Raw genomic sequence first — 10,526 nt, 5'->3', positions numbered from 1 at the left:
TCGTAAAACAATAATTAGCACATGATAAAATTCAATATGGGTCAAACGGAACAATATAAACTCTCGATTCATCTGGTGTGGCAAAGTGGGTTGATTTGTTTTTTATTTTTATGAATGCTCATCAGTCCAAGTTACTGATAGGATAAATATGGGCGGGGGGGGGGACCAGTTGTGCAGAACTTGAGAAAAGTATGCTGGCCAGACTAGAGAGATTTAGAAGTGTTATTTGTTGTAAAAGGTGGAGTAGCAGCTTTGACAAGTAGGCATTTCATGTTCAGAGAACTCACAGTTGGTATGGTCAGATCACTGGGCCAGGAAATAAATGCAGTGTTATTTTAATGTAGTTGTATTCCACCAGAGGTTTGTGGGTATTTTTTTAAATGAGGGCAATTCATGTTTAAATATTTATAAATAAGGGGAATCACATGCTCAATTGTGGTTGAATTTGGTGATGCTGTCTTCCATAACAAGCCATTTTGCTTCATTTGAGCAATCAGTATTCTGTAGAAATTGTTAATTAGGCTTTTTGTCATAAGTGATAAGAGAAGGATTTTTAAAAGAAAACACCTAGCTATAAAGTTGATGCAAGATATCATTTAGCAATTGCACAGTTTAAGGCTATTTTTATAGATTCTCTTCTGTATCCAAGCAGCTTTTAGACCTGTGCGTGCATGTGTGCGCATCTTTCTAAGTTTCCTGAAATCTCAGTCCAAAATATATATGTTCAGAAGTATACTGCATTGAATATACTTAGAATTTCACATTGCAGTTCTGTATGTATGCGTTCAGGACAAACCTCATTCAATTCAGTGGGACTTACACCTTTACAAGTATATGCTATTAGTGAGCATTATTGCAAAGAAATTGTATTAACACAGAGTTATTAATTGAATTAAAAATATGTACCAGGCAAGTCTTGCCTTTTGTATATTTTTGCCCACAGGTTGAAAATGAGCATTCAAATAGGAGATATTGAGGCATAGCCCTTTCTCATGAACATTTCAGTAAAAACAAGGAAGTTCAAGTTTATATCAATCTGTTGGGGACATGATCATTCTGTCTTAAGACAGCTCATTGGCAGTACTTTGTCAAACATGTCACTCTAGGAAGATTGGGATCATTAGCTGTCTAGAAGTGTACATAACAAATAATTACTTAGTCATCCAAGTTGTAAACCATCAGAAATGTTCCATACAGCAAAACAGATAAACACGAATCTTCATAAAGGCTACATTAACGGTCCTTACAGTAAAAGAAACAAATTCCTTTCTTTTTCTGTGTTTTGGGATATTGTTGTCATGGTCAATAAAGGGGTCCTGGAAAATGTGTTTGTGTGTGTGTGTGCGCGCGCGCGCACACACACACACACACACACACACACACACACACACACACACACACACACACACACACTGACCTGGGTGAGTGTAGACATATGTATATACAGAGAATGAGAGTGACAAAACATTTGCTTGAATGTATATATGGAGAGATCAGTAACAATATAAAATTGCGGGAAATCACCAGAGCCTTCTGTCAGAAATGGTAACAGATAATCCCACTTATAATATAGTGAAGTCTGAAAAGTAAATTTTTATATTTGGGTTAGAAAACGCACATATTACTGCTTTTAAATAATTTTATTTTTAAAAAAATCTAGCCCAAACCCAGGACATATAGCTGCTACTGTGTCTAAATTACAAATACCGTACTTGGGATCACATGGAAATGAGAGCAAATTGAAGTGCACTCTTAATAGGTTGGTGTTCAGACATTTGGAAAATTGTCTTCGTTTTAAATTGATATTAAAATACTGTAGCTGGAGACAGCTAAATTAATGCACTTCTGTGACATAAAATAGAAATGTTGGAAGAGTTCACATGTGTTACAAAAATAAAATTATACCAGAAAAGACCAAATACTGCTAAGTGTATTTTGCATGCTTTCTTCAAATTGTACTTAAGATAGTTACGAATTCAAATTTGCATTTTGTTTTATACTACAGTATAATTCTTTGGTTAGGAACAGCACAGTCTTAGACTAAAGTAGAATAATGAAGCTTTTTCAAAAAAAGAAGCATCAAAGCAGTCTGTTATGCTTCATGTTAGTCTGTACATGCAATAATTATATTTTGATTCAGATTTTAAATGTGTTAAGAATTTTTAAAAGTTGTTTTACCACTCTAAAAGAAGGTTGCAAATTAACTTCCAAAACAGTACATTGCCCCAGTCTTAAATATTGAGAAAGCCCTGGTAAGATATCTGGTATTTATTTAGATTCTACAAACCTTGCAAACTTGGTTTCAAAGTTTTAAACTTTGCCAAAAGAAAGGGAAGGGGGGAAAACTGTTACTGGCTTTCTGACAATGGCAGGGAGTGTGTTAAACCAGTGTAAAATTCAATTAAACTGTCTAGCCAGGTTTTTGAAGCTGAAATGCAGACCCTTTCAGTTAAGCTTCTTATTTTCCTGTGACCGACACCGGTGGATACTGTGTTATGCCAAAACCAACAGGCTGTAAAGCACCTTGTTTCATGCTCCCAGCTGATCAATATTTTTATTTTCCAGGCTTGCCCAGAAATATGGAGGCAGTATCACCTAACAGTAAGTAGAAACACCTTTTTTTTTCTTTTGCACCCTGACTATTTACTCTTCTGTGAACTACTGACCATAAAATATAGACAAGGATCTTGTGAAGGAAGATAATAAATGTCTGAAGAGGATTTGAACTGAAGGATCCAAGGATATACCAAGCTTTCCCCCAACATTTCTTGGAAAACTGTTTATGAAACTGAAATCATTCATGATGACATTTTGTCACTTTGCTATACCTATAGCTTCATCAGCTGCACATAATAGAATAATAAAAATACATATCTCATGGAAGCACTGAAATTTTCTAATTTCACATTTTCCAAGGAAAATTACTGAAGTCTGCTAACGTGGGGCACCAAAACTAGAAATAAAAAGTCTACATTTTGATCTATAATCCATATAGCTATAAATACATATTGTGATCCAAGTTTTCTCAGATTCCTTTTTTCATTGAAGGAAATGAAATTAGTGTGTTTTTAAAGTATGTCACTATTCACATTTTAGAAAGATACAACATTCCCATGTTCTTCACAGAAATAATTGATTCAATTTTCTGGATTACATCATTGAAATTTTCCATTTTATTTTCACTATTTTTCCAGTAATGATAGATAACCTGGGAGGATGTTGCCATATGGTATAAGAATCATACTTAAAGAAATTAATATTAAATATTTCAAAATACTTTATGTTTAGTCCTGCATGTCGCTATGGATGAATTTCTAGAACAGCAGTTCTAGTAAAGTTGCAAGAAACTGCAAATATTTGAATAACTCTTGAAAGTTGTTTCATAACAGTTACTTTACAAAAACTAACTGTTCACTAATTTTAGATTAATTATCATACTTTTTAATTATTCCTACTGTCTTATGTTCTGCAATATATGCATAAAATACATATACACATACGTAACATGTATGTCCACTTACAATTGCAGTCTGATATAATACTTCACATAGATTTTATGTTTTGAATTTGATGATGGTAAGTTTGGCTATATTTAATTCAGTATTAGAAGATTTGTTCTATATGCAGTAATTCATTTTAAAGCCTCTTACATAAATCGTTTAATATAGTAACTACTATTTCTAGTAAATACTATTTCTAGTATAGGAATATAAGTATAAGAACAAGTATAAGAACATAAGAAAAAAATGAAAATCCCTCAATTGAAAATAGTAACAAATGTAACAAAGCCAAAGGAACTGAATAATAGTCCCTCAGGAATGTGTCTGAAAATAAACATTCTTGTTTGTCTTTACACATGCATTTACAAACACTAGAATAGTTTATTCCACACTTGTCTTCTTAAGTTTGGTTTAACCCATTTGTAATGTCTCTTAATAAACCAAAATGTGAAGTATATATAAAATCTGCATAAACAGAAGAAATTTTGTATATTGTACAAACATATACCATGTAGATAATCTTTTAATCCCACTTATTATGCATGTTTGTCAAAGGGTTATATAAAACGTGTGGTTAATTTCTCATGCAGAAGCAAAATGTCCCTAATTAATTGTTGTGAATGCTTGTTCGGATCAACAGAACATAATATTTGTCACTTCTGAGGCTTTTGGTGATTTTTATTTATTTTGCCCATTTACTAAGAGATAGAGTGCCATCTATCGTCTCATTGTAGTTAACACTCCAAATCTGTCTTCAGTGCCGATAACAATGCGTAAATAACGAAGCTGATGGTTATGGATTGGTAATATTTTTGATGTTTGAAATCTTAGCTCTCTAAAAAACCCAGTTTCATCATTTTAGGCACTCCTCTTGTTTTGTATCCAAATGCACCATCTGAATTTTTAAAAGTGTCATTAGGGAAGGTTAAGGAACAGTGTTTCAGTTTCTTTCTTGCAAATTTCTGCTTTCTGCTATTTTCTGTGCTTTAGGTTTGTTTATTCTATGATTGTAGACTTCAGTCATCACAGGTTAAAGAAGCTCTGTGTTGCAGTTGAACAAATTATGTCCTTTTAAAAAAGGGCAGTTGAATATATCAAAGCCTGGTTAAGTAGGCTGCGAAAGAGGCTATTTTATGTAAAGAAAAGCAAAATATTCTAAAGACTTGCAAGTCTAAACTCAGATTCCTGACATATTATCTTAGTCTTCTTACATGTTCTAAATAATTTTAATTTCAGGAGAGAATGTCTTTTCTTCTGGTTCCAAAGATACTATTTGCAACTATTAAATCAATTTTGCTGGCAAATACTTTACTTCAAAGGAGTATAGAATGTCTGACCTTGGAGTCATAATTGCATCAGTTTCCATGTAATACACAATAAACATGAAGGTTACGTTTGACTACTATATATCAATCGCATGCCATTTAATCTTTTCTAAAGATTGTTTTTAAAATGCACCATTGGTTTATTAATGCATGTAAAATGTAAATCAGGAATGTAGCTACACTGCATTGTTAGTTGGGCAGAAAAGGCCTAGGTCCATTTCTTCTAATCTAGGACATTCTTCTCTACTTTTGTGCTTTTGTGTGCAAGTAGATTGACTCTTAGGAAAAGGTGTGAGTTGACACAGTGCTTTGGTTTACTGATTAAACCCTTAGGATTCTGATGGGGAAAGGTTTATTTCTCCCACTCCTAAATATTTTCATACATTGCAGAATTGCTGTCATTTAATAAATTTCACAATCATCCTCTCAGTATGATTCAGAATGGTCCGTATTGGGAGAACATGGAGGTGGCTGATTTTCAGCCCACCAGTAGCCACCTTCACTTCTGGTGAAATACTGCTGTGAAGGGGTGCCCAGGAACATGGGCACCTGCTATCAGAATGGATAGAATCAATAAGCCTATAAGCAGGCTGACATGCTTTTTGTCTGGGACATAATATTTAACACATCCCACAGAATATAGTAATATCTAAGAGAGAAAAAAACTTATTTTATTATACTTCTAGAATTGCAATTTCTAGATATGTCAACATCTGGAAGAGATTTCCCATCTTTGTAGATTTATGATCCCATTGCAGAATATTTATTTAAATATTTACAGGCCAAAACTTAGCTGTAAGATCCTCGCGCCCATTTAAGTACATACACTGAAATAATTTAGGCAATAAATACAGTAGCTTTATTTCAGAACTGGGTCTTATGATCCAAGGGACCAGCATTAAAATCAAAATTACATGTACATAAAGATCAGACTAGAAATCTTTAATATTGTTTCCACATTTTAAAATGTATTAATATGTATAACGTGTGCTGCTTTGTGTATACACGGATTTCTTCCTACATAGCATCAAGTTGATTTATGAGAAATGCAAGGCACACTGTAAGAGATAGAAGACAGCAGTGCAAAAAACGTACGGTATCTTCATAGGAGTGAGCCATGATCAAATCATGTTCCATTGAGACTTCATGTATTCAGTATACACTATGGAAAGCATAAAATATAACTGGATAACCATTGTCATTAAATGAAACATAGTGTTTCTATTTTCTATCTATCCTCTGAGGGGATGGAGATTGTCACATGTATTAGAATGGCATGCTGTATAAAGTGTATACTGAATATTGTTTATCCAGAAAGTATTAATCAGTCCTAAAATCTATGTTAATTATTAGGGAGTTCAAAATATATGGATGTTAAGACAAAGCTTTGTAGATAAACTGATCTATTTGTTTATAGTTTAATATTTCTTGATATTTTAAAACACTTGCTATACTAAGGAGTGTTCCCTTCCCTTCTTCAGGGGATTATGATCTCTCCCATTGCCTTCATGCAGTGAAGCCCCCTCCCACATCTGCTGCCTTCACTTCTCTCATTTATATCAAAACCCCTCGCTCCAAGATGGCCACCAACAGAGCTTTACAACCATCAGAACCTAACTATCAGACACTATAATTTAACATGTTTTTGACAGTTTGTTAATCTTACTTTTAACCCACTTACATTAAAAATATGAACCCAGAATTGCTGTTTGGTATAAATACACACAATACCTGAGGACGTAATACATCTTCTATGCTTAAATGTTGCACTTTTATTTCTTTGTGTATGATTATTAAAATTCTGCTTGAGCATCTCCTTTCTTCCTGTAATGAGAAAGGATGTAGGCAGGCTTGCCTTTAAATCTATCCTAAACTCACGATCAAAGGATTTTCTGAAAATAAATAAAAATGCAACTACTTAATGTATAAAATAACTACCCTTAGATTTAAGAAATCATAATAAATTCAGTAACTGTTTGCAAGGGTGCTCTTGAAAATGAATGATTTTGTTTAGGACTTTAGCTGGATTATTCAAGAGAGTGGTTCCTAATTGCAGCAATACTTGTAACTTAAACTAAGGCATTTCAATGTTTGAGGCTTACAGTTGTGATGCTGTTTAGAAAAAAGGTTACTAAGATTTCTTTTGTTTTCTTTTGTCACCATAATAGAGATATTACTTTATCTAGATCTTTTTCTATATTTTTTCCCTTTAGTTTAATCCTTTTTTTTTGTTTGCTCAAAAGGAAGTCCTACTAAGTTGGGTTGGATCTACTTCAAATGAGCATAGGATTTCATTCTTCATTTGTTGGCTGTTATAATACGTTGGTAGTGTTTTTTTATAATTGGCATAACCTAATTTAAAGAAGATCCTTATGTTGTGTATAATTGGCATATTTTTAGGGTTTTTAAAACATTTATTCTGGAGTGACGTATGACATGTTTGATGGGGAGAGACATTACTCTTCATTTGGAACTGAAATTCAACTAACAATTAACTTCTATTACATTTTAAAAAGAAAAACTAGCCCGGAAAGTAATTTTATGGGAAAAATAAGGCAGAGTCTGCCATTACACCTACCTCTTAATCACTTTGTGGGTATAGTTTTTATACCAAGGTTCATTTTATGAAAGATTTGTTGGATGGCAGTGCTTTGTAATTTTTTTTGCCTTTGCTTCACGGAAGACAATGCCTTGTGTAAATTTGTGTTTTACTACCTGAATATATAAGCCTCAAGGGCTTGCAGTAATTTTTAAAATTATATTATGAGGTGATTCTTTCTTGATTTGTTTCAATTGCTTCTTCTGCCAGATTGACTAAAAGCAATCGCACAAATGGAAGACTTGAACATGTCCAAATAAGTAACACTATAGTATCTATAGGATGTGGATCGTACTACCTTGCTAACATTTTAAAAAGTTTGGAATGTTAGGCTATTATGAAACAATATACTCGAAAAACAAACGGGCACTACTGCCTTCTGCTTCTTGCTTTATTTATTTATTTAATATATTTTGTAGCTCATCCTATATCACAAGATCCCATGTTGGCTTTCAGTACTTTAAAATGATATTAAATATGAATTTATAATGATTTTATAACAATATAAAAGTAAAATATTAAAGATTTATTGGTAAAGGCTTCAGGAATTCTCACTATAGATGATTTGCTGGGATTTATATTTGCATGGTGCCCATTTGTTTTGTTTCCATGGCTTATCATATTGGACCAAAGCTTCTACTTCACTCATCTCATTCTACCTAGAGTGCTCTTAGAATCAAACATAATTTTCTAGGTATTTTCATGTCGTTTTTAATTTTAGTTTTTCCAATCCACCTACTTAGAAATATTTGCCCTGACTCAACTCTAATTATATTTTAGAACTGACTGGTTGTACTGTACAGTATCATAATATGAACAGAGTGAACCTTAGAGTTCCTATCCCATAAATGCAGTGCTGTACAGAAAGCCAGCACTGACACTCAGAATGAGCATTTTTATGTGCTTTTGGATAAACATTAGATTTGCCCTCATGGTTCCTGACATGGCTAGGTAGAGGTGCATGGCAGCCCTGTTTAGCTGTGTGGATCTCCTGAATCCTACTAGGCACCTAGTGACGGGTTATCTCTTTTAATCACAAAACCATGCTATTTTTCCCCAAAAATATTATCTGAGGTAGATTTTGGATTCATAGACTTTGAGCCACTGTACTTCCTATCCATTATGTTTATCTTATTTAATGAGCTTCTCATTTAATTATATATATTGTAACAACTTTTTATTTTAATGATACTTGGTTTAAATATTATAGTGAAGAATTATAATATTCTTACTAGCTTCTCACACTTTCTCATTGGGATTCTGTATTCTGTGTAATGAAAAATACTGTACCCACTATAATAACTAAATGGATACTTTTAGAATTTATAATGGCAATGCAAAATTGCTAGAAAACTATTTGGTACAAATGCACAAGTTAAATAACTGACATTTTCTATAAAAGTAAACTGGAAAAAATCCTTTATCTGTAAAAATGATGTCAGATGTATGTGAACTTCAAAAATAGCTTTATCTGAAAATTATCCTCTTTAAATAAACATTGAAATAGGCAAGAGCGTTGCAATATTTATTTTTTTACAATTGTTTGTAGTTTGAGGACTATACAAGCCACTAGATAAGTGTAAAATTGTTTAAAAAATAATAGAAAGAGGTTTTAGGAGTCAACTTGGTTAACCAGTCTTTTAAAAATGGGAATTAGACTTTTTTTTAAACTTAACTCACATGTCACTTCTTTGTCAAATGACTTACCCTCCTGCCTTGCAAGTCAGATGCATGTGCGCCATAAATCCCAAAATCAGCTAGTATACCCCTGCCTGGTTAAATAGAAAATTCTTCAAAATGCTTCCAGTATTGCAGTTTTCATCATAGGATGATGTTTGCTTGTCATTCAGGGAACAGCCACAGCCACTGTCTTTAAGATACGTGGCTATCCGCATTGTTTATTCAGAGGCCTTTTCCAAGTTTGTATTTGACTGACTTTTGGGCTGAAAGATAGGGCTTAATCAAATTTGTAATAATAGCGATGAATGTATTTTTTTATTTTAAAGGGTTATAATATTCTATAGTATGTATAGTAAAGTAAAAGTGGTGTGAAATTGTCTGTGCTTGTTAGTGTCTGTAAATATTTGCTCTTGGATTAATTTAGGTACAGTGCATTGCTAAGTGAGGTTTTAATAAACCTTGGCCAGACTTGGTATTCTGTCTGTCTGTCTGTCTGTTCACTCATTCATTTATTCATTACATTTGTACCCTGCCCATCTAGTGCCTGAACACTGCTGGGTAACGGTGTTCCGTGTCTAGTCACGCTAGCCACGTGACCACGGAAACTGTCTTCGGACAAACACTGGCTCTACGGCTTGGAAACAGGGATGAGCACCGCCCCCTAGAGTCGGACACAACTGGACTAAATGTCAAGGGAACCTTTACCTTTATCTATGCTAATATTACATATACATTTTATTTATATGTAAATTCTTTGTTACTTTAATGAATAAAGAAACATGATTTCTGTATGTGAAATAATGTGCAAGAAACAATAAAGGAGATAAATATTCTTGAACTATTTAAAATACTTTTAAAATTAGCTGGCAGGATACAGTATGTTCCTTCTTATTTCAATCTTACTTGGATAAATGAAGGAGTGACTGACATAACAATCCTTGTGGGGCTTGATCATCTGGAATCATGAGCCTGCCCGGGTTTTTAAATCATTAAGGGAGGCCTTTCTCTTAGTCCCACTAACTCACAGGTACGTTTGGTGAGACAGAGAGGGCCATCTCTGTCTCTGTTCTCAGGCTGTGGAACTCCCTCCTACAGGAGGCCAGGCTCTCACGCTCATTGCGGTCCTTAGCAAATAAGCACAGACCTTTCTTTTTAGGCAAGCTTCTTCTCACATTGTGATTCATTACCTAGGGCAGAGTTCTTGAAAGCAGAACTGCAGTATTGTTTGGCTTTGTTCAGCTTTAAATTTTTTAATATTGTTTGTTTTAATATCGTAAGCCACCTGGGGTCTTTTCTTGAGAGGAATGAATGAATAAGGTAACGAATCACTTTCAAGCTGGACTAGCTTACAACCTAAACTTCTATCTTGAGTGAGCGAACTCAAATTTTTAAATGAAGTGACCTTGCTGAAAGTTTGCAAAA

At 33.7% G+C, this 10,526-nt stretch overlaps 1 protein-coding gene across 4 annotated transcripts in view; it reads left to right on the top strand.

The window, feature by feature from the left end:
- ZCCHC7 (zinc finger CCHC-type containing 7) overlaps positions 1–10,526 on the top strand; it is a 158,534-nt gene that overhangs the window by 115,095 nt on the left and 32,913 nt on the right. For all 4 annotated transcript variants that reach the window (XM_072991916.2, XM_020791335.3, XM_078384812.1 and 1 more), the window contains one exon: positions 2,566–2,601. In XM_072991916.2, the coding sequence (XP_072848017.2) occupies positions 2,566–2,601 (36 nt within the window). The remainder of the gene's footprint in view (positions 1–2,565; positions 2,602–10,526) is intronic.

Source organism: Pogona vitticeps, chromosome 2 (genome assembly GCF_051106095.1).
Source record: "Pogona vitticeps strain Pit_001003342236 chromosome 2, PviZW2.1, whole genome shotgun sequence".
In the NCBI taxonomy this organism is placed as follows: Eukaryota; Metazoa; Chordata; class Lepidosauria; order Squamata; family Agamidae; genus Pogona; species Pogona vitticeps.
The sequence above is the reverse complement of the archived record's forward strand: the minus strand, read 5'-3'. Positions and strand labels throughout refer to the sequence as shown.